General features: G+C 47.4%; 1 protein-coding gene across 1 annotated transcript in view; it reads left to right on the top strand.

The window, feature by feature from the left end:
• The first annotated feature begins 9191 nt into the window (after positions 1-9191).
• PKDCC (protein kinase domain containing, cytoplasmic) overlaps positions 9192-23521 on the top strand; it is a 36183-nt gene continuing 21853 nt past the window's right edge. The window contains exon 1 of the mRNA XM_027681936.1: positions 9192-10102. Coding sequence (XP_027537737.1) covers positions 9440-10102 — 663 coding nt within the window. The 5' untranslated portion in view covers positions 9192-9439. The remainder of the gene's footprint in view (positions 10103-23521) is intronic.

The following is a 23521-nucleotide window of genomic DNA, read 5'->3' as shown; positions in this document are numbered from 1 at the left end:
CGTAAAGTTTTTAATAATCAGCCCATTATGAGTGGAGGGAGTGTCCCTTCCATCATGGTGGAGGGAATCCCATCATGTAGTCTCCTGTCTATACTATATCAACAGTAAAAAATATTCAGGCAAAAGACAAAAAAAATCACATAATGTATTTTTTATTATTAATTACACTCCAAGGACTTTAAATTTATACTTTAGCAGGCTTGAAAATGGTCTAGCTGGAGTTACGAGATGGCAAAAGGCTCACAGAATAGATGCAGTGACCAATATCATAGCTGAAGGCAGGAGCCTGACCACTGAGTGCATTAGTTTCCCCAAAAGTTTCCAACTTGGTCAATGTATATGCTAAGGCTGAGCTTTAAGCAGTAGTTGGATGAGGTCTAATCCATACATCTGGAAACAGCCTGTGTATCACAGCGAATATGTGCAGAGGGGGCTGCTCTTGTATTTGCGTCCCATGTGTTTGCTTTTATTTGATTTTGTATTTGGGTGGGAAAGGGAAAGAGGAAATTCTCTGACATTTTCACATGCCTTTTTTTTTCAAAGTGACTCTGAGAAACAAATCAAAGATCTTGTCTATTCAAATGAAAGGCTGTAAGGTGACCTGACATATTTCCTGGATGCAGTCTTGGGTTCTTTCATGGAAAGTACTGCATCCCCCTCTCTAAGAACAACTACTGCAATTATCCTACCTGCCAGCATCCTTGGAGGTAGATACCAAGGCAGAGTAATAAATTACAGATCCAGGTCTTCCCCTTTGCCATGACTTTGTGAATTGGTAGATAGCAAGAAATCATCTTCTGAGTACAAAATACTCTGCTCCTGCTCCTTTCCATTGTTCTATGCTGCTGGAACAACAGACAACCTCCTTCTGTACCTCTCCAGTCTGGCCTTTCTATTTCTGTCCTGATTTTAATCCAAAATTATTTAAGCCTTTTAAAAAACTACTACTGCTGAAAAGGATTTTATGGCCTGGCAAAATATCCACATCTTCTACAATTATGTACAAAAGCTCACAGCTCCTAAAGCTCTTCAAGACTATGGAAACAGAGGAATTAAAATAAAAACATTGGTGGTTAATTATGCCTGGATTAACAAAATGCCAGCTCTGCTTATTGTCCTGGGAATAAGGAGGAGAGGAATCAGCACTACTCTGCTAGAAGTGGTTCAGTCACTGCATGCAGTCATTGCAATCCACAAAAGGGCAAAGAAGGAGGATGAGGAGGACATGGAGGAGAAGGCCATGGCTGAGAAAATGCCATATTCTCTGCCGCCAGGAGGAAGAATCAGAAGTGATGACTGGAGAGGCTTGCTGCGTGGAGGAAAACCAGGGTGTGCTGGGAGAAGCAGGCTAAGTGGTAAAGATGGGAAGGACAAGCAGACCTCAAGCAGAGTCTGAAGAGTGGTAAAGACACAGAGGAGACAGTTGTACCTCCCACCACACCAGGGCAGTGAGGCAGGCAGAGGGCAGCCACTTCCAAGGAAGTGCTAGGGCTCTGCCTCAGTGGTTTGAAGTCACATACTTGAATTTTAGTCTTTCTTGCTTTAATGTTGCAGCTGCCCAGGGCCACAGGTTGCCCTTGACTCTGTGCGATCCTGATTACCAGAAAAAGCTCCAAAACCTTTCCTTTGGATGGAGAAAAGTGATGGTGCTAATAGTGAAACGTACCGATTTTAAACCATCAATTCCAAGACATTTAGTCACCTTCACGTTTGCATGACTGCACACTGTGCTCGTGTAGTATTATACTTACTGCAAATATTACCATGACATTGCCTGAACATTTGGCCTCCCATAATAACTGCATGAACCAAGACCAGAGAGAATTGTGCCTCAGGCTCAGCAGCAAAGACAGCATGCACCCCTGGCCTGTAAAATCACTCCTTTCCAGCCTGATCCTTGGCAGAATCCCTGGTTCCACATGCTGGGTGATTAGACCAGCACTGCTGAAGATGTTCCTTCACTTCCAAGCAGGTCCTCATTTGATGTCAATGCATAAAGCTCTGCACACAAAGCCTATTCACACCATGAGCCCACCCCACTGCATTAAACTCTTAGGCTGAATGGATGTTATGTACATGTGTATATGCTTTTTCATTTCAGACTATGAAAAAAAGAAGTAAAGTAAGAATCCCAAGAGTGTCTAAAAGCCATGGAGAGCTTGGATTAAACTACAAATGTGGGGACAGTGTGATTCACTGAGAGGGGGGAGCTCAGGGCTGTCTCCTGGGTGCTGCAGTATCAGAGATATAAATCACTTTCCCATGTGCATGTGAACTTCCCACTGCCCACCTGGGGTGTGATGCCTTCCAGTTCTCTTTGGGAACAGAGCCCTCTGTGAGCAGCACTGATACCCCACCTACTCCTCCAGAGTCCCAGTGCTGGGGACACAGGGCATTTCTAACGTAATATAAATCATCAGATGAAAGAGAGGATTTAAAACCAATTTCTTTTATCGCTAGTACTTCAAAATACTTTACAAGTCATATCAAGAGGATTTTTAAAAATCTTTCTTTATGAGTTGCTTTCTTTCCTAGAATAGTATCCTTGGAAATGACCCACTGGGTAAAAACAAAACAATAATAAATCCCTGTGAAAAACAGCCGTTTGAATTTCCATAAATGTCGTTTACCTTCAAAAGCCTGCACTGTGTTTGGGTGGCACTGTGGAAAGACAGAACAGTTGGAACTGAGGACTGGCAGCAACAAGATTACACAAAGATACCATCGAATGTCATCCAGAGTGCTGATAAGTACATTTGTCTGTGTACCAGGCTCAAATACTGAGCTTGCAATGTGAATTCAGGCCTGTGCCAGGTCGTGCTGCCACAATTCACATTAACACAGTTCAGCAAGATGCAGCCACACCGCAAGAGTGAAATCAGTGGGAACAAAAAGCCACAGAGTAAACAACTCACCTAAACAACTCACCTAGAAGCTCAGTGGCAGCGAGTTCAGGATACCTGTGCTTTTATCCTGCAGTGCATTAGATGATGTGACTACTATGTTCATACAGATACTTGCAACCCAGCTGTGCTGCCAGGTTTGGCCTTTCCATGTGCCAGGCAGCACTCAGGAGCTTATGTTCTTAGACCAAGTGGACTTGAGGCTTGCTGCCATGTCATGCTCATCAGACCAAACACATAATTTTTGAAATGGCTGTGAGAGGTGACCTCTAGAGCTTTCGGCATGTCCTCTGGGGAGGTTCAGCCATGGCAACCCACACTGGCTTTTTTAAACAATTACTGGAGGAGCTCATGGAGATATTATTCAGAAACTGGTAGAGAGGCCTGCCATGTGGGAGTTCAGTTTCTTTTTGGCATAACAAACTAGGGGAGCTGGCAGTAACTGGGAGAAGTGAAAAAGTACTTGAGATGCTTAGAAGCATCTGCCTGTCCTTTGCTTACCTACCCCCACCTTTGCAGAAACATGAGACAGGCACATGAGCCAGGAGGAGCAGAACCACTGCAGTAGGGTTTGAAGGCCCTTTCCAAGTTGCCCTCATACTTCCGTATATGGTCCTGCCATTTTATTAAATTCTTCTGGAGTTGTTTCTGACCTAAACTAAGTACTTTTCTATTGACATCAACTTTTGCCACTTCACTATTCACCCCCAGGTTATTAATAAAGCATTAAACAATATTGGTCTGAGTCCTGCTCTCTAGGGCACCTCATTATTAATCTCTTTCCCTACTAGAATTGGCTATTTATTCCACACCCATTTATAACCAGATTTTAATCCATGACAGGACTTTACCTCTCACTTTGTGGTTACCAAGTTTCCTTAACAGTTTCTTGTATGGGTGTTTATCAAAAGGCTTTTGAATGTCCAAATAAATTATTTTCTCTGGTTGTTCTTTACTCACTATTTTATTAACTCTTAAAAGTGTAAAAGGTCTGACTGGCAAGATTTATTCTTATAGCAGCTATGTTAATTTTTTTTCCTTTGCCTGAGACTTGATATTTCCCTGCAGATTGTAAAATATTTAAAAGAGTGACCCTCTGAATCTTGTGGCTTCAAGCAGCACCAGATGTGTTGTCAATGTTTAATTAAAAAAAAAAGTGAATGTAATATACTGCTGACTTTCTCAACTACTTCCTTGTAATGAAGTTAAGCTAATAATGTAAAATTTCCATGAGCTTGTCTGTCTGTGTAAATATTTACAGGGTCTTTATCGCTGCAGTACCAGATTTCCACATACATTAATGGAGTTATTCTTATAACACCTGATACAGGGAAGCTTTAATCCCAACTGCCTGAAGAATCAGGGCACACTGACATCTGGCACATAAAAACTGAACTGCTGCACTTTGAGAATCACAGGTTAGGAGATAAAACACTTTCTCCCACTTACAGATGCTGTATTCACAAAAAATGCAAGAATCATCACAATTCACAAATGTAGTGAAAAAGGCTCAGTGCCCCAGCATCTCTTCCCAAGCTCTCTAAACCCCAATGTTCATATTTTCCTTTGAAAAAATGCAGAGCACTGCAGGTAAAGTCCAAGCTTTTCCTTTTTCACAGGCTATCTGAGCTCGTAGGTTTTTGCTGGCTCTGCTAGTGACCATTTATTTTGGACTCATACCACACATCCAGTGTTTCATTATGCATTTTTGCTCCAGCCAGAACTAATACAATTGGCTGCATCTCAGCTTGCTTCAAATATACACAGGAGTGGGTTTCCTGACAGAAAAGGAAGAAAACATCAGAAAAAGAGACCCTTTTAAAGTATAGCGCTTAAAGTGAAAAGCACTATAAAGATTTTGCCATATAAGAAAACTTACAAAAGGCTACAAAATATACATGTGCAAGGGTTCAGTGCTGGCTCCACATCCATGAGGAAAGAGAAGCTTTCCACTCTGCGCTGAAAGCTGACAAATCCTTGGCAAAGCAGGGAATAACGGAGAGATTGGACATGGAGGACTCCTCAGCGAAAAGGCATGCAGGACGTGGACTCTATTTTCAAGGGACTTCTGGCCTCATGTCTGAGGCTGGACTTTCCAAGAAAGCTCTCCTTCCACAGCAGCCAGAACAGGTGGCTAGGAATTCAAAAGGCTATGAAGTAATTTAAAAAAAAAAAAATTAACTCCTTCATTGTCAAAGGGGAATCATGTGAGCACAGGACACTTCTGGAAGAACAAACTTCCTCAGGAGAAGCTCTGAACAATTCCGGCTCCCAGTTTCCAGTTGTGTTTTTTTAAGTGAGATCTTGAAGCTACCGATGCTTGAAAATGTGGGACTTCCTTTTTGGGGCCTGCCACCAAAATCCCTTGAGACCAACAGTGGGACTCACTTGAAGATGCGTGCTTGTAAATGTACAACAGAGATAGTGGACCTTAGCTTAGTAAATTTCATTGACTCCATAGACTAGTGATGCCCATGCAGCTAGGCTGGGAGCACAGAGTGGGACAGGAGCATGGGCACTTTAGACTGCTCCTAGTTGGTTTTGGAGGCAGACTACTGAACATCTTTCCCATCCCATTCCTGAAACACAAGCTTTGCCTCCAGGATGGCCATGGCTCCTGCAACAACAAAATTATTTCCCCAAGGAGCAGTAAATGTATTGCCACGATCTTAATCTTATTTAGCGTGGCAGCATGGTTTTAATTTTTCCATGTTTGATCCCTCAGCTTTAGGAATATTGATAGCAATAGGGGCTGTGAAGATCAAATAAAGAGCAGCTTGTTGCATATGAAAAAATACCCTTCAGTCCTCACTCTCTCCGCGGTGATTCAGCTTTTCCAACTGCGCTGCCGAGATAAAAGGCTCGCATGTGAGCAGAAGCGTTAGCAAGGTCTGTAATGCTTTCAGAGCAGCCCCTTGCAAAAGAGTCTTGGCTGCAGTAGCAGATACTTTCTGCTCGCAAACCTCCTCCCGCGGCTGGGAGGCGCTGGGGGTGCAGCAACGGCTGCTGCCCCCTTCTCACGCCAGCACTGGATGAGGCTCGCTGTTGACTTTGCTGATGCACCCGTGTCGTTGTCCTTGGCAGGGCGGATTGAGGAGGCAGGCTGCCTCTCCTCGCCCAGCCGGGCCGAGCCGGCCTGCGCCCCCGCGGGCCGCCGCTTCGGCATCACCCCGGCACCGCCGCCCTAATCAGTGGCAGGCCCCGGGCTTGGGGTAATTAGAAACATCGAAGGGGCTTTCTGTCTTTTGAAATCTGTCTCTCAACATCAAAGTGCTCCGTGCAAGTCATCCTCCAGAGGCCGGCTCCCATATCTAAATGAGTGATGTATTTCATGGTATCTGTCGGGAGGGATATAATGAAGAAAACTGGCTTTGAGATGGAGCATGATGTGAAAAACAGGTGGACGGCTGTTACGGAGCATCTGTTTTGCGGTCCGGTTGTGTTCCCGTAAACTGCACAAACACGGTGGGCGCGCAACCTCCGCAGGCGCGCAGCCTCTGCGGCGCCTGGGAATGCCCCATGTCACTGCGGACCTTGTCCCTCCCGTCCTGCAGGAAAAGCGGGCACTGCCCCTGCCTCAAGAAGATGTGTACTCCTCCAAACACTCAGGGGTGCGGGTACCATGCGAGGTACCTGGCAAAGCAGGATCTCCTCTCGCTCCGCGCTGGCCCTGCCGGGAGCCCTCAGCCGCTACCACGGGGCTGCCTTCATCCCCCGGGCCACATTCCGCTTTCGTGGCGCGCTCGGCCCCTGGGAGAAGCCGGCTCCCCCTTTCAGGAGGCAGTTGGCCTCGGGTCGCCTCCGATTCGGCCTGTAAGCAATATTCCGCTGAGCTCACACCACTTGCTGGTAACGATTCCAGGGCCGCCTCCTCGGTCAGCTTGCACAACCGCGCCGACTGTATTCTGCCTCTATCTGTGCAATAATAGAACGTGTTGGCTTGTATCAACCAAGCCGCAAATCCAGGCGACCGTGCAAATTTGAAGCGCACGGGCAAATCGCCGAGATTTCCCCGGAGGACGTGCAGGACAGCGGGTTGCGCGGCGGCTGCGCGCCTTCTGCGCGCCGCGTCAACAGCGCACCGGTGGCCCCCTCAGCGGTGGTTTGGCCTACAATGCACGGTTTAGGATGATCGGCTGGGTAATATTGCACGTTATCTTTTCAAGAGCCCTCTGCCCTGCCAGGGATCGGGGGAGGAAGGGCTCCGCAGCGGGGGAGGTCCGGTACAGTCAGATCTCCCACACCTACCGCGGGAAGGCAACCCGAGCCTCCCGTCGCCTGCGGGGACTGGAGGGATCCCACTCAAAACAGGGAGGGCTGCAGGTGTCACAACATCTCTGGAAACTCATATCATACCGTTATGAGCCCGCTTACTTTGAAAAAAAAAATATTCCGGCTTGCAACGCGTGCTCTACACCCGTGAAATTCCACTGACTGCAGCGGGAACGAGCTGGCTCGGGAAGTCCGCAACCAAGCTGCCTTGGCACGGCTGAAAGGTAAAACGCTGCTCCCACTACATAAGAACAGAAACGATTACAAGAAAACAAAACAAACGGGAAAAAAAACCAAAATAACTCCCCCCAAAAAACCAAACAAAAAAAACACCCTCCCCAAAAGCACAAAAACCCCAACACACCTTCTTCCCTCCTCCAAAAAAAAAAAAAAAAGGCCTCCCCCACATGGGTTGCAGAAAGCATAAAACCCCGACTCTTCAACACCCGCAGCGTGCCTCCCTCCGACCCGTGGTCTCCGCACTCGCGGGGAGGGCAGGTGGCACTGCCCCGGCGGGCGGAGCGAGTACCGCGGGGCGGCCCGCAGAGGGGTGCGGGAGCGGAGCGCCCGTGGAGGCTGGGCTGGGCGCCCGAGAGCCTGGTGCCCCGCCGCGTACAGACACACCCCCCCCCATCCCCAGTTGTTATTTTTATTTTAATTGGTGATTACGCGCCCTCCCCTCACTTTTCTGCAGTGGTTAGTGCCTAGCTCAGGAGTCCCGCGGGGATGGGGCGCCCAGTCCCGCAGCAGTCCGTGCCTTTGCCCACCCCGTGTGCGGGGCCGCGGGTGGGCCGTGCTCCCGGTGCCTGCGGAGGGCTCTCGGGAAGCAGCGACAGACAGGCTCCGAGGCTGCTGGGAGAGACGGTCCGTCTCCACATCCCCTGCCGAGGCTGCCTCCGCCCGCCTCCTCTCGGTCTCGCCGCTGCCTCCGGTCCCCGGGCGCTTCCCCGCGGGTCTGGGCGCCGGCAGCGGCAGCTGAGGTTCCATGAGCTCCGTTTTCTGTCAGCACTGGAGGAAACGCTGGCGATCACAGCTCGCTGGTTCCCGGGAACTGCCACTGGTTTTGTTTTTTTTGTTTTGTTTTCTTTTTTTTTTTACTGTCTGTCCGATGTGTATTACCGAAATGTCTCGTCCCTTTCCCTTATTGGCAATGATTTCCCGCTTCCATTGTGGTGAACTTTGCCTCGCCTGACTCTTTACGGCTTTTCTCTTGTTGATGGTCTCTTCTTTGTGGAAGTTTCGCGGGCTGATTGTATTTGTTAATTAGTTGCTAACAGCATCGTAATGTGGGCTTGATGGATAACCATGTCATTAGCGCTCACCCCTGCAATTCACATTTCCAACAGGGCAGGGGCTACCCCATGCCGAGCCCGTGATTTGTGGCTGTACTTTCCAAAGGGTGACACGCACCCCCATCCCCTCTCTCCTCTCCCGTGCCGCGGCTGGAGGGGGCGCGACCGATGCAATTTTCACTCCGAATGACGAACCCAATAGCTCCCGGCTGCAGCCGCCTCCTTTCGCTTTATTTTGGTGGGGAAAAGGTATCGAGCCTCCCTCCTTTGTGTGGCTCTGTGGGTACGTGGGTGCTTGCACAACACCCCCCCCACACACACCCCGTGGCTGCCTGAAGGGGGGCGGACACAAGAGCATCCCGCACAAACCGCTGCCGGGGCGACTGTCTCCGCGCTGCGCGGACACGCGTAGGAAGCACCACAACTCCCACCCCGCCTGGGGGCAGCGCCCCGGGCCCGCCCTGCCCGGCAGCCCCCGGCGATAGCGCCCGACGGGGGGGTCCACCCGCCTGCCCCGCCTCTCTCCGCGCCTTCCCCGCCGGGGGGCTCGGCCGAGCCTGGGAGATGTAGTCCCGGCTCCCGGGCTCGCCGGCGGCCGGCGGGACTTCTCCGGGAGACTACGTTTCCCAGGCCCCCCTGCTGCTCGGCCGGGCCGCGGGAAGGGCCGGGCTGTCAATCAGCGCGCGTCGGCGGGGGCAGCGGGACGGGGATCCCCCCCGCCCTCCCCGTGTCCCGCTAATAATAAGTGCTTCAGAGCCTTTAAAGCAGGGAGGCAAGTGTCATGCGGGCGCGCCGTAAGGGGCTGAGCTCCGGCTGAGCGCCCGGGGCCGCTCTGCCGCCGGCATAGCCAGGAGTTAAAAAAAAAAGAGGGGAGAAAAAAAAGGAGGAAAAAAAAGCCTCGGAGCTGGTTCCCGGGGAAGGGGCGAAAGGAGAGAAGCCCGAAGGGCTGGACAAGCCGTCAGCGAAGTGGCGATGAGGCGCAGGAAGACGGCGGTGGCGGCTGGCTGCTGCCTCGCCTTCCTCCTGGGCACCCTGCTCAATCTTCTCTTCATCCCTGGCTCCGAGCATCCGCCGCCGCCCCGCGATGAGGTGCCCCCCTCCCCGCCCGGCGCCCCCCTCTACCCGCCGGAGGAGGAGATCGGCGGCGGCCAGGCCGCCCTGGCGCGGCAGATCCGCGAGCGCTACGAGGAGGTGCTGCGCTACCGGCAGCACCGGGCGGCGGCGGCGGGGCGGCGGCCGCTGCGACCGCGGGAGCGGCGCCTGATGGACCTGGCGCCGCCGCGCACCTCGGCGGAGCAGCCGCGGCCGCCGGGGCCGCGGGGCCGAGCGGCGGCGGGGCCGTGGGCGGGCGCCTCGGCCGAGCTCTCGCTGGAGCCGCCGCTGCTGGGCTGCCGCGACATCCGCGATGTCAGCGGCGTCCAGTACCTGGGCTCGGGGTACACCAAGGCGGTCTACAAGGCGGTCCTCAACCGCACGCTGGCCGTGGCTCTGAAAGCTGTGGACTTCGGCGGGCACGACATCGCCCATTGCGTGCGGCAGTTCTCCGCCCTGGGGGACTGCTACCGCCTGGCCGCCTACAAGATCGTCAAAGAGATGATCCTGCTGCAGCGGCTGCGCCACGCCAACGTCCTGCAGGTATGCGGGTCGGGCGCGGGTGGGTCGCGCTGATTTTCCGCCGTTTTCTTAGTCCTGCCGCGGGCAACCTGTCGGAGCTGCCGCCACCACTCCAAGCGTGCGCGGGGAGCGGGCCGGGACCGTGCTGAGGAGCTCCCGGGAATTTGCACATACATACCCTGGCCTGTTCCGTGGGGAGCCGCAACCCCGCCGAGAGGCGCGGTGGGGGCCGGCGGTCGCCGAGACAGATGTCCCTGTCCCTGGCACGGCGGCTCCGCACCTCCTCTCCCCATCACATATCCGCGGGGAAGGCAAGAGGCGCGTCGATGGGCGCTTTCCGCTGGCAGCAGCGGTTCTCACCCCCCGTTGACAAGTGAATCGCCCTGGCCGGGTCCGGGGGCACGGTCGGGGCACGGTCGGGGCACGGTGCGGCATGCGGCGCGTTCCCCCTGCCGCCCGGCATCCTCCCGCGGCGGCTGGCCCTGCGGCTCCCTCTCTAATCTCTCTTCCTCGTAAGCAAAATGAATATTGAGGTGGGGAAAGGGGCGAGGGAGAAGGCTGAGGAAGAACTTGGAGATCCACAAGTACTCCCCAAATGCGGGAAATAAAGGCCGGCTTGAATTCGACAGCCGCAGGCTCCGGACACCCCCGGAGAGAAGGCGGCGGCAGGGTCACCCCGGCAGCCTCTGCTGGGGCTCCCGGCGGGCGCAGCCTCGGCGGCGGCGCCTGCTAATTCCACGCAGCCCCGGCACACGGGTCAGCCCACGGCGTGCTCACCCAGGACTGGCCGGGTGTGAGTGTTGCTGGCGGGTGCGCCGGCACCGCGGCACTTGCCAGAAGGGGCTGCATTGTAGGACTGTTACACATCAGCATGAATCTCAGCGGGTCCATTTGGATGTAAATGCTGGTATGGAAATTCCTATTGCGTTTCGCATAGCATGAGCGTTGCAGTAGAATAAAAAATGTACGTTAGGCCAGACGGTCTCACAGTAGGTGCTTTTTGAACTGAATCGGGTAAAGGAGTTTTGTGTTTCTTCCTCAGCAGCTGCAGCAGGAGTACCAGCTCCCCCACGAGAACTTCGGGTCCCAGCGATCAAAGCTCTCGAGTTTCATATACTGTTCAAAGGCTGGTCATTATTTACCCATGCCAAGAAAATAGATATTAACCAACCTTCCTTCCTTCCTTCCTTTCCTTCTTCCTTCCTATTTCCGTATTCTTTCCTCTGTGGTGCTAGGTCCACCTATAATGCATAGGGTGAACAACATCTTGCATAATGCAAATACCTGTGCTCTTAGGAAGGATGTTAGTTGCTCCTGTTATGCTCTGATAAATTCTTTTTGGGAAAGCCGTGCTTGGGTGCAGCCATCGTTACTGATTGTATTGACAGCAGGAAACACACCCTAATTGCTGTGAGAGGATGTTTCTTTCCCCCAAGATTGTCTTTTTTTTTTGCTCAGTGTGAGTTGACCAGGTTGAACTTGAAGTGTGTATATTTAAAGTCGTGAGTCATTTTGGTAGGCACTAATGTTTCTTTCCCGTGTTACTCGTGTGTAGTTTTCTTCTCTGGAAAAATTAATTTGGAGCCAGCCCCCCCCCCGAATGTAAGGGGGTTGTGTTGTCTGTCCCCTGCATGTGCGGGCAAGGGGGTCCTCCAGTAGTGCTGTCGAAGCTGCCCACAGCCCCGCTCCCCTCACAGAAAACCTTGGAGGAGTTGCAGTAATTCACTCCTCCATTCTGGGATGTCAGGTAGACTCTGGAGGGGGAAGCAAAGGTGAGATGTGGGGTGTCTTGTGGGGGGGGGGCTGGAGCAGAAGCAGCTGGAAGATGTGGAGGCACTTCCACCAGCGCTGGAAGAAACACGCCCAGCCTCCGTGCTGGGAATATACTCTCATGGGCAAAAATCCTGTCTGTTAATTAGGGCTTCATATTTACATGCCACCCAATTTAAAAATAGATTACACTTAAATCAGAAACATGTTTTCAGTTTCGTTCTGATTTTGTGGTTGTGTTTTCTTTTGCCTGCCCTCTGGCAGCATCAGCCCCGGCGGTGCTGCCAGGCTGGGAGCAGGAGCCCCTGGACATTTCTCCCCCTTGTTGTTTAACACACTGCATTCTAGGGGTGCACAGGGATGGATTGCTGTGGCCTGAGTAAGGGTCAAACGTATGATAAGGCATTACCTTGAAAGGGACTGTAAAAATAACCTGACAGTGTCTGTCTGGGCACTGTTGGGGCAGCACTGTGGGCCAGGAGCAAGTCTCTGGTGTCATGCGGGAGCTCTACAAGTGGTGCAGAAAATGGGCACCGGCAAACAACATGAAATGTATTGATTATGTCTCTGTTAAAATGTCAGAGGGGACAGGATTGGCTGACCTCATGATGGATTTTGAACTTGTTTTCAGCGGAAGCAGACCCAGGGCTTAGAATTCACTGTCCAGGGTTTGCTGCCGAGGCAGAGGAAATCAGTTCTAAAGTTAACTTCTTCTCCCCTCCCCTGCCTTTTGACAGGCGCTTCAGCTCATATTGGAGCTGGCGGACCGCACTAGCTACGGATGCCAAAGGCACGACACCACATCTATTGGGCCAGCAAGGGCCGGGAACTTTCCTGCTTTTGCTTCTTACCTCGTTTTTGCTCCTTTCCCCTCCCTCCCCGGCGACTCCTGGCGTACCCAAATAAGAGTCGGCTGCTATAAATAGCAGGAAGGACATGCCACCCTCCTGCCACCCTGCCGTGCCGAGGGAGGGCAAGGCTCGCGGGCAGCCCGCAGCAGCCCCGGCTGAGGCAGGTGGGGGGAACCGGGAGGGTTTGGGCAGGGCGGTGACACCCACCGGTCGCCCCTCCGGCTGCGGCCGGCGGGGTCCCCGCAGCCTCCGCCCGGGGCTGGAGGCGAACCGGGGCTGCTGGAGGCAAGTCTTCCTCTGCTTCCCCACTCTGCGGGCGTGGGAGGGAGCGGCCCCGGGGACCCATCCACGCAGGCGGCCGGCAGCCGCCCTGCCTTGAGCTGTAACCCTCCTTGCCTCTCCATAGCATCCCCGGCCCCGGTCAGGGGCTAGTCGGGGTGAGTGCATACTCGAGTTTCTGTTGCTGGAAATAAAGTTTTGTGTCGGTTCAGTCCTAGGAAAGGGGATTTTCCTGTAAATCTCTGGCAGTTGACAGCCTGAAGTGTAGTTTGTAAGATAACAGGCTTGTTCTTTACTGTCTCAGCAGTTCTCATTCTGGCCTGTCTCTTGTCAAAATCAGCTTTTTTTTTTTTTTAGCCATCCTTTTTAAAAGACTTGATTATTGTACAATATATGATAGAAGGGAAAAGAGCTCTTTCCAGAAAGTACCAGTGCCTTCAGACAACATGCTGACATATTCACTGTGCCCTCCGCCTGGGGAAGGAGCCAGATGTGTCAGCTCTGGCAGATGTGGTGAATCAAGTCTAGCAAAAGAAATGCGGAAAACCAACAAGAGGGAGAGTGGTTTCGCATTAGGCAATGCTGAGGCAAAGGCGGCTTGCCTTCCTGTTGTTATTTCTGTGCTCTGCCTATCACTTGCACGAATGGCCAGCACTGGGCCATCGCCCCCTTGCCCCTGCAGTCTGGGGCTGCCCGAGGCTTCCTGGGGTGGCAGCCGCTGGGAAGGGCAGGTGCAGGCTGCAGTGGAAATATATTTGCTTTGGAGTGGGGAAGAGAAAGGTAGTTCATTAAAGCTGATTTTATAATGAAGGGCACTGGGGAAGAGGGGGAATTGGGTCACTGATTTATTGTAACAGAGGATTTAGTAGCCTGCTAATTGCTTTGCAGTCACTCTGTCAAATGCAGTGCCCGATCTCTTCCTTTCCCTCCATGCTGTGGTTTCCTTTCTTGCAGAGTTCAAATGCTGCTGTCTGAATCCTGGCTTTCCGTGCATTTTAGTGGGAAAGATGATTTAGTGTGCTTTAATTCCTCCCTGCCCATATTTGAGGAAGAAAAGAAAATCAAACCATTTGCAGTTAATTTCAAACAACGAGCACGATTGTAGTGACACAAAGGCAATGTTTGATTTACTGTAATAATGTAATTATAGTCCTGGAGTATCAGAATTAAGGGTGTTGCCATTCTTTCTTCGTTTGCATTGCTGAAGAGAAGGGGAGGGAAGGTCTGAAACTGCAGATGTTTGGAAAAGTGCAAGCTTATTTCTGTGACAGTTATTTATCGGCACTTCAAGTGTGAGTTCACAATGATTCGTTTAAGAAGGAGCTACCGCTTTCTTAAAAATACACACAAAAGCTCAGGGAAAAGGGTTGGCTTTGTCTGAGGCTGATGGAAGACGCTAGCTGCTAACAGCACCATTGGCTTGCTGGCAGCCCAGACAAGGCCGGTTCATTTGGTGTAAAGTTTAAACGTGCAGATGAAATACGAAGGTGGCATCTGCACTAAAAAAGTCACCATCCAAATATCAAAACAGTTTCTGTATGAATTGGTTCAGTTAGTTCTATTGTATTTTTAAGTAGTCATGATTACAGTGAGAATATTTGTTTCTTGGAAAATTAATTGAGTACAACAGTGCTGCAAATAATACATCACTTGCTGCTGACAAATAGACTTAAGATGTGCTAACCAATCACAATATTTTTAAATACCTATTTTTAAATAAGATTTTCTTTTCTTTATATGTGATAATTAACAGAAGTTTTTACCCTGATGGTTTCCCTATACATATGCATAGCCAACAGGATAGGGCATTTTTAATTTTAATGTGAGAATTAAAATAATAAAGCTTTTTATCCAGTTTGCCTATTCCAGGTGGAAGTAGACAATCTTTCCAAGTCTGAAGAAAGTCAATATACAATTAATTTCCGGTGCAAACACATTTGCATAGGGAATGTATGGACTCTTGAAGATCTGGTCCTTCACCATCCTTCTTGCAGGAATCCACAATTGTTTTCACAGAAGGCTGGGGGAAGGGGAGATCATGCTATGGTGGAAACAGCTACTCAGGGACCTCAGAGACTGCCAGCGGGTGGGCGCTGAATCCCTTTTATGATGGTGGTGGTGCAGGATTCCCAGCAATAAGTCTTGATCCGTGTCTGGCTGGACTTTGATCATCACATCTTTGAGAACTGCTAGCCTGTGAAAAGTGCTGCAATTACTGGATGAGTACACGGAGAATTTGTGATTCTGAATTTTGGATGGGGCAGCAGAGGTTCCCAGCTCTTGGGGATCAAACCTTTCAAAACCAAGTACCTAATGAGAATTAACCTTCCAGGTTGGAGCTGGGGTTGGTTGGGGTGTGACTATGCACCCCACATATACTCATCAGTAGGGCACTGATGCAAGTAGGAGGGTCATTTTACATTGGGAATGCTTTCTAATGCTTTTCTAGAATAGCTCAGTTGAGCTTCTTGTGGGACAGGTTGTCTAAAGATGAATGAGGCCACTACACGGTGCAAGACCTGGCTGATACTGTCTGTTTAAATGGCATTTGCATCAGAGGAACTTCAGGTCTCAGACAGATGAGCCTGCCAGATCTTGTCAGTGGCAGGAGAGGTTTGCAGCTCTTGCTGGCCACCTCTGGAAATTGCTGCCACCACTGCTGCCTGGTGAGCAGTGATGGAGTTGCTTCTTTGTCTCAGTCAGTTCATTGTTTGACATTGCCATAGGTGCACCTTGAAGGAGATGAGACATGTAAGTCTCTTGGGCACCCTTCAAAATTGTTAGTGGTTGTTTGATATAAGGTGTTGGGACTGGACATTCATGTGGGTGGAGAGAAAAAAGCAGGCAGTGCCACCTACTGATGGCTCGGTGGAGACAGCCCGCAGCTGCTAACAGATGTCCCCACAGCCCCAAGGAGCTCGGGTGGAGTGGAGAAGGGCAGTGAGAGCAGACAGATGCGGTTTGGCGAGGAAAGAAGAATTATACAAAGTGCTTCTTTATTGCAAGACTGCTTCCCAAAAGGCCCAGATGTTATCCTGCACTTTTAAGAGTGAAGAAAGGATCTGTTAACAAGAACTCCAGAGCTGCTGGAAGCATAGAGCTGATACAATTGCAAATCAGCTCTAACTGTTCCATGTCCTTGGAAGGCAAGCTGCACATCTTGATGCTGAAGTCACCAAATAACATTTTTTCCCATTGAATTGCTTGGGATGGCAGAGGGTGTTCAACTTGCAAAGCTGCTGGCAGGAAGAGCTTTCCATAACGCACGTGCCATCACATAAGTTAAAAGGGCTACATTGTCCCTACTTTTGAAAGTAGCATTCATAAAACTAATCCCAGTCATTTGCTGAATGATTTCTATGGTTGCTTCTCAGTTTTATGTGCCACGTAAATCATTCCAGAAGACTCTGGTTTGAATTTCTTCCTCCTTTATGGGGGCTGATGACTTGCAACCTCATCCAGTTTCTTTGAGGAAAGCCCAGCATTGCTTCTTCTATACAGTGGCTTGGAGAAATCACTGGTCGCCACAGGATGGTGTGGGTATGATCGAGTTCTCCCTTGCTGTTTGCCTTTTTTCATGGGAGCAACAACGAATGAACAAGGCAATTCCACTCTGTCAATATCCTGGCCTGGAATTAGTTATGACCAGGACAGAATTGTACAGAGAAGCACATGGTTTTTATAACTTACCCTTTCACTCCCTGCTGCCTGTCCCCCTGCCCAGTGTGGGGTAGCTAGGTAAATCTCTTTTCCCTGGTATCTAGTGATAAGACATGTGGGAATTGTTCAAAGATGCACCCTGGAAGGTTGAGACTTGACATTAGAAAGGGTCGGCAAACACTGAAACAGGCTTCCTAGAGAGGCGGTCAATGCCCCAAGCCCATCAGTGTTTAAGAGGCATTTGGACAATGCCCTTAATAACATGCTTTAACTTTTGGTCAGCCCTGAAATGGTGAGAAGCTAGAATAGATGTCATTGCATGTCTCTTCCAAGTGACCAACTGAAATATCCTAGCCTATCAGATCCAATCCAATCCTATCCTTGAATCATATAATTGTCACCCTTTTGTACATGCTCTGTCTTCTAGTTGCAGCTCTATTTCGAAAGGTGCATGCAGGAGTGTGGTAGTTGGCCAGGGAGACAGGAGATGACCCCTGGAAGGATATACCAAGGCTGGCATAGCTCTGCTCCTGTGGCCTTCTGCTTGCTACCTGGATGCAGAGAGCGTTGGTGTATTCAGGCATTATCTGGGGCCATGCTTGGAAGTGTTCCAGCCCTGGTTTGTGAAGTGTCTGTCTCAAATATGCAAGCTGGAATTTTTTGTGCCAAAACAGTCATTTGATGGTTCAGGTAGATGCCTTGTGGCATCTAACTTCTATTGCCATTTTTCATTTCTGTGATGGCCTGTGATGACAAAAAACTTGACAAGATCTCGTTCTCACAAGCACTGTGCTAGTACTAATATTGACGCTAGACTGATTTTAAAGGAGTTGTTATTTTTCGTTGCACTTAGCTGAACTGCTCGGTTTAGGTAATAGACACCAAACATGGGTATTTTATATTGTTTTAGGCCAAATTTGGAACAACTTAGTTTGGAAAGACTTGCCTTTTTCTAGGACTATGTAGCTGCAGAGAGACTCCAAGCTTACTTTAAAGCTTACCATGATAAAGTCCAAAATGATATCACTCAGATACCTAAGAAACAAGAATTACAGAGATGGATTTATGTTAATGAACATAAGACAAGGTTTTCTGAACATATGATGCTCAGAGGTTATTTGACAGTTTTGTAATGCAGAATCATGTCATGACAAAGGGTTGAACTTGCAGTGCGGTGGAACTGAATGCAATGGCTGGGGATGGAGGTAAGGGGAGCTTGTGATCTGGCTATTTACAAGATAATGAATTATGCCTCCAGTGATATCAGCCTGTTTCCATTGAATTCATGGTTGTATGAGTGATCTATTTGTCTTCACTGGAAGACTTTACAAGAGTAGGCTGCTTGTCTGACTAAATATTTGCAGGGTTGGGCCTTGAGCTTGTGCAGTGCAATGCAAATTCAAAGTCCTGTAAATGTTTTTAGTAGAAGAATTTTCCACTTCACAGTATAAGGAAAGCAGGGAGAGTAAAAGGGAGATAATGTTACTAAATCATAAGATTATAGCCAACATAATCTGTGTCAGAGCAGCAGGTATGTATGGATATGTATACACACATATATATATATAAAATATATGGAGATATCTGTGGGCCTCTATGGATACAATGACAGATACGGTTAGATACACTTACAATTCTAAGTACTGCATTCCAATTTTTCTGTTAATGAAAATGTTTAATTACGTGTTCGCTAACAGTGCCAGGTGTGAGGTTCTTGTACCTTCTAGTTCTTCTGGAGTTTAGTGCTAACCATAATAATACATTTATAAATAAAAGCCTAGACAGAGCTATGAATTTAGAGTTTAATATTTGAATTCCCCACTGCTTGCTCTAGGTTCCAGTATCCAGCAGCCAAGGAAATCCTGCCTCACAGCTGTCAGTGCACGGTTTGGGTCCCGGTCTGAAATGGTTCTGCATAGTGCTGTATGAAAGTCTTTTTCCAGTGAAACTCAGCACTTTGCAGGGCTTGATTGCTGGATTTCAATGGAGGAAAATCAATTTACGTCTTGTGTGCTATCTCTGTATATTCTTAGCAGGAAAATTGACATTGGATTGTTCTTTATTAAGTTTAGACATTTCAGGGAACTCATCCTTTTTCCAGGGAGATGCATGTTACAGGTTTGCAGGTGCTTTTGGGCTGAGTAGGTGGGGCAATGTATAAAAGTATTTTAATATATATTTAAAAAATATATAAAACATATTAAAATATAGGTACAGATATCATGTATACATTTGATATCAAAACACATATATGCATATATGTCATATATACACACATATATACCTAGATATGTGCTTGTGTATATATGTTTGTATATTTATATATGCATAAAGTATCAGCAATGAAGGGAAATACTTAAAACACGAGTTACTGATAGAGTGACGCAAATGTCTCAAATCATGTATTGGTAAATCATAGCTGTATCAGGCAGTGCTGGGGGTTTCTGCTCTTGCAGGGACTGTTTGAATGCTCCAGGAATGAAAGGTGAATCCAAGGACTGGTTGTGTAAAAATACTACATTCACTTAGCAATAAAGTAGCTTGTAAAATGTGCTGTTCTGGTTTTGAAACATAGCAGCTCAAGCAAATGGCTCATCAAAAGGTTACCAGTGCCAGTGGGAGCTTTTTATTTCCTCTGGGCACTGAAGCAGTTCAAAATACAGTCTTGACACAACCAGTTTTGATTAAGTAACCCTGTGTCCACGTATTTTTGAAAAGAAAGGATGTGTGAAGTGTTGACTGCTGTTGCTCTTCATACAAATGAGATTTTATTTAATTGCACTTTTCTATTGCGGACAGCACTTGTGCTGTAGTCAGTGTATGCAAGTCCAAATTAAAAATTAAAAGAGAAGAGTGTTAGAATTCTGAAAATTGCTTCTGGTGTAATGCAGTTGAGCCTGTCACTTATGTTACAGCTGGTAGTGGTGTACTTGAAGTTCTTGTTCCTGGACTCATGGAAATCTCACATTCATTAAAGAAAAAAAGGGGAAATTTCCAGTTCTTGTGATTGTAGAAGAAGAAAAATATTCACAATGTGATGTAATTTTTCGGGAAATGGCATGGTCTGTACAGGGGCATTTTGCCCTCCAGCAGCCAGGGCAGTGATCCTGCTACAGCCTGGCAGCGGAGCCAAGCTGAGCCGACAGAGCCCCAGCTGGGGAAAGTGTTTGGAGACCCTGGCTAGAAAAGGTGCGTCCTACTGTTTGCGACTGAGCAACCTCCATAAATGAATGTAACACTTTGGCAGTGGTTCTGGCTTGACATTTATTTTTCTGAAAGTCTGGCCAGGGCGCCTACGCCAATGCAGGAGGGCTCATCGTTTGCACAGACTTACCCTGCTGATGACAGCTTAATAAGCTTCTTTATTTTGTGTTTTTATTCAGTAAGCATGTTGGCTTTTGTGTAGAGGATGACCTCTGCTTTTGCCCTCCCCCACTGCCCCAGCTCCTCTGAAAGGGGCACCTCTGTCCCCTCAATTTGTAGTAAGAGGGAATTGTAAAGGGAGGCGAACTGACTGGCTGTAGGGACATAGGCTCCTACAATTCAATATAACTTTCATAGAGGCTGACCTGTTGTGCCCAGCATGCTAAAAACTGTTGGTAGTTAGTGGGAGTTTTGGGTGCAGAAAGACTAATGCAGGACTGAGCCTTTATGACTGAAAAAATCCAAACGGTGAGGGACTAATTCAGTAAACAGGGCTACTCGAAATGAATTATGGCACATGATGTGAGAACAGGTAAATATTTCATATCTGGCGTACGTTTTTCTAAACAGATAGAAGGGCATCCCTGTATCATGACTGTTTGCTATTAGATTCTACACAAAAATATGTTAGAATGGCATTTAAATGCAGTGACTTGAGATAGCAAAAAGATGTGGGGTTGTATTTCTTTCCATTCATTTAATTGGAACCATGCTGATAAAGCGTATGAAAACCATCACTCTTGAATATGTCTGAAGTGTAGCTTTGTGACACTGAGAATGATGTCCAACCTAATAGAATTTCAGATAGAGAAGATATTTTGGCTCATCTTTTGCTTCCAGCTATATTCAGTTTCCCCGTGTGGTTATTTTTCTTGTTATTTTATGCACCAGCTATCTGTTTCTTACTTCACTGTCTGGGAATACAAACCATTCTGTCTCATTTCTGACCTTAAAATGGATTGGATAAAAACAAAAGGAAGTTGAAAAAAAAAGTGTTTTGGGTGGTACCTCTGTACTTGTTTCTGGTGTTGTGCAAGTAATCTTCTTAAATGAAGGGCCCAAGTATTACTGTCTGGGAATATTTTGCATCTACATATATATATTCTGTATTTCATAACATCTGTGTGCTGGCTGGTGGTTCATCAGGAGGGGATAAATGTAACCATTTTAGATGTTTAACTGGCTGTTGAGACTTGCCCAGTTTGTAATCATGGTAATTGCACATACAAATATGGCCATGTAATTGCATGTACATTTTTGCATTTAGTTTCAGGAGTTCATTTAGAAAAATATAAATGCGTCCCAATAAATCCTTTATATCTCAGATTTCTGTACTTTTATAACTCTATATAATTATGTAATAACACTGCATCTGGAGAGGCTTCACTTGAGTAAAAGCAATAAAGACCTCAGGTTAGAGTATATATATTTTGAGTTAGACTATACTAACTTGCTCAGTACTGTGTTTTTCAGCTTGTAAGGCTGATTAAGTTCAGCAGTACTTGTGCAAAAAATTTTTTCTTGGGAGAAAGAAGAGCAATTTAGTATGAAACCAAAACTAGATCAAGTCATTTAAGCTTCTACAATGACTGAAATGATTAATGGGTCTTAATATAGTAAAATACACACTGAATACTCAGATACTCGGACAGTGAAGACTTTTACCAGGGTACAAATTAGACACTCAAATGAAAGATTTGCTTACAAGCAACGTTCCAGCTCTCTGAGAGCAAACTTAAATCATTATTATGATAATTGTTGTTTGTCTTCTGTATTCCCCGAATTGTTTTCACAAGTGTTGAGAATGTCTAATGAAGACTGATACCTTTTTTGTATTCAGTGTTACTTTGAACCAACAGTTATTGTGATACTGTTATTTTCCAGTCTGGATTGCTTGCTGATTTCCTTTATGGCTTTTTTCCCAATGGATAGTATTACTGTGCTAAAGACAAAAGCTGAACTCTGCAGATGATAAAGAAACAGATGCTAGATTTTGACATTCACAAGTGAGGGTTTTCAAACCTACTGAGATTCATCCTGCCTCCTTAGTCTGCCCACACGCAAGAGAGATGTGAAATAGTTGGTAAGGACTGCAGAATCCAACTTGTCCCTGAGAAAATAGTATATATTGTGTTAAATATTTTAATATTATTTAATTTTTTGGTTAGCTCAGAAGGCTTAAACAATTGTGCTGATGTGATCCTCTAAGATAGTTTGTAGCACACAAAGATTTAACTCCTGTCACTAAGCTGCAGAAAAATGGTGTCACAGATGATAAGTTACAAACCCAAGTCTGGTTGGAATGGCTCTAAATTAAGAAATTATTGCTGTTGATATCTTTGTCATAGTTGTGGCAGTAAAGACAAAGGTCTGTTTTCGTACTTCAAATGTTCATGTTGGCATCTATCACAAACTCTCTTTTTGGCATGTTTTAAAATAAAATCTTCTAGCTCTTTTTTTTTTGTTTAGGTTAATGTCCGTGTTTAAGCAGCTGTTTTGAAATACACTGCCATTTTTACACCAAAAAGAAAAATTGTTTACTTCTTTTACATTTTTTGGCACCCTTTTTTCCTTTAAATGTAGACAGCTCCAGTCAAAACTAGCAGCATGGTTCATAACAAATTCCGTATTTGCTGACTTTAGCCTGGTCTTTGCTTTTCTGCCTGGGAAGGTCACAAGCCGTAAGAATGTGCTTGATGCTGGAATCTGCTCACAGCGGCTGTGTGCAGCCTCAGCCCGCTCCCTCCAGCAATGGCACTCGCTAGTCTGGCTCTGCTTTCCTCATGATTTGATGTTGGTCCCTGTTCTGGTCTGCATGAACCTGGCTTCTTCTGCAGGGCCATATCTGAGTCCTCTCAGCACAGAGGAGCCCCCTGTCATCTTTCCTGAGCTTTTTAACTGAAAGAGGTTTGAAAAATCAAATTACGGCAAGGCAGTAGAGTAACAGCAACGAGGTATTTTTTAATGCTGCATTTTCACACAGGCCCTTTTACTGCATGTTTTATTTGACTGGGGGCAGAGATCACATTTAATTTTATTTCATGTGCATGCTGTTCTGGCTGGAAAGTTGCGATCAGATCCTTATCAGGCTCATTTAACAGCCTCTCTGTCAGGGCTTGGCAGGGAGTTTGTAAAAGGCTGTCCCCTAGCCCTGTCAGACATTGTCCCACTCCATATAAAGCAAGACATCTCTTCTCCATGGTCTTTAAATATTCTTCTTGTGCAATTATTTGTGCAAGTAAAAATCATTTAAATGTCCTTGGAAAGTAAATAAAAGAAGAAGCTGGAGCATAGCTGGAGTTATCATTTAAATGCTTTTAAATTGTAGAATCTACTGACAGATAGTATTGGAGTATTTGCCCTGCTTCAATGATACTGTACACAGAAGTCCATCAGGTATAGCAAGAAGCAATTTCTGTTTCTGCATTCATGGATATTTCAAATTATTGCTGTTTTTCTTCTTATGTGTTTGTGGTGGATTGACCCTGTCTGGATGCAAGATGTCCACTAGTACCACCCTCTCACTCCCTTCCTCAACTGGAGAGGGGAGACAAAATATAAAGAAAGGCTCGGGGGCCGAGATAAGGACAGTGAGAAATCACGCAGCAATTACCGTCATGGGCAAACCAGACTCAACTTGGAGAAAAATTAATTTAGTTTATCACCAATCAAATCA

The sequence above is a fragment of the Neopelma chrysocephalum genome, unplaced genomic scaffold, assembly GCF_003984885.1.
Source record: "Neopelma chrysocephalum unplaced genomic scaffold, ASM398488v2 Primary Assembly neopelma1_61b, whole genome shotgun sequence".
NCBI lineage: Eukaryota > Metazoa > Chordata > Aves > Passeriformes > Pipridae > Neopelma > Neopelma chrysocephalum.
This window is presented reverse-complemented; position numbering and strand designations above follow the sequence as displayed.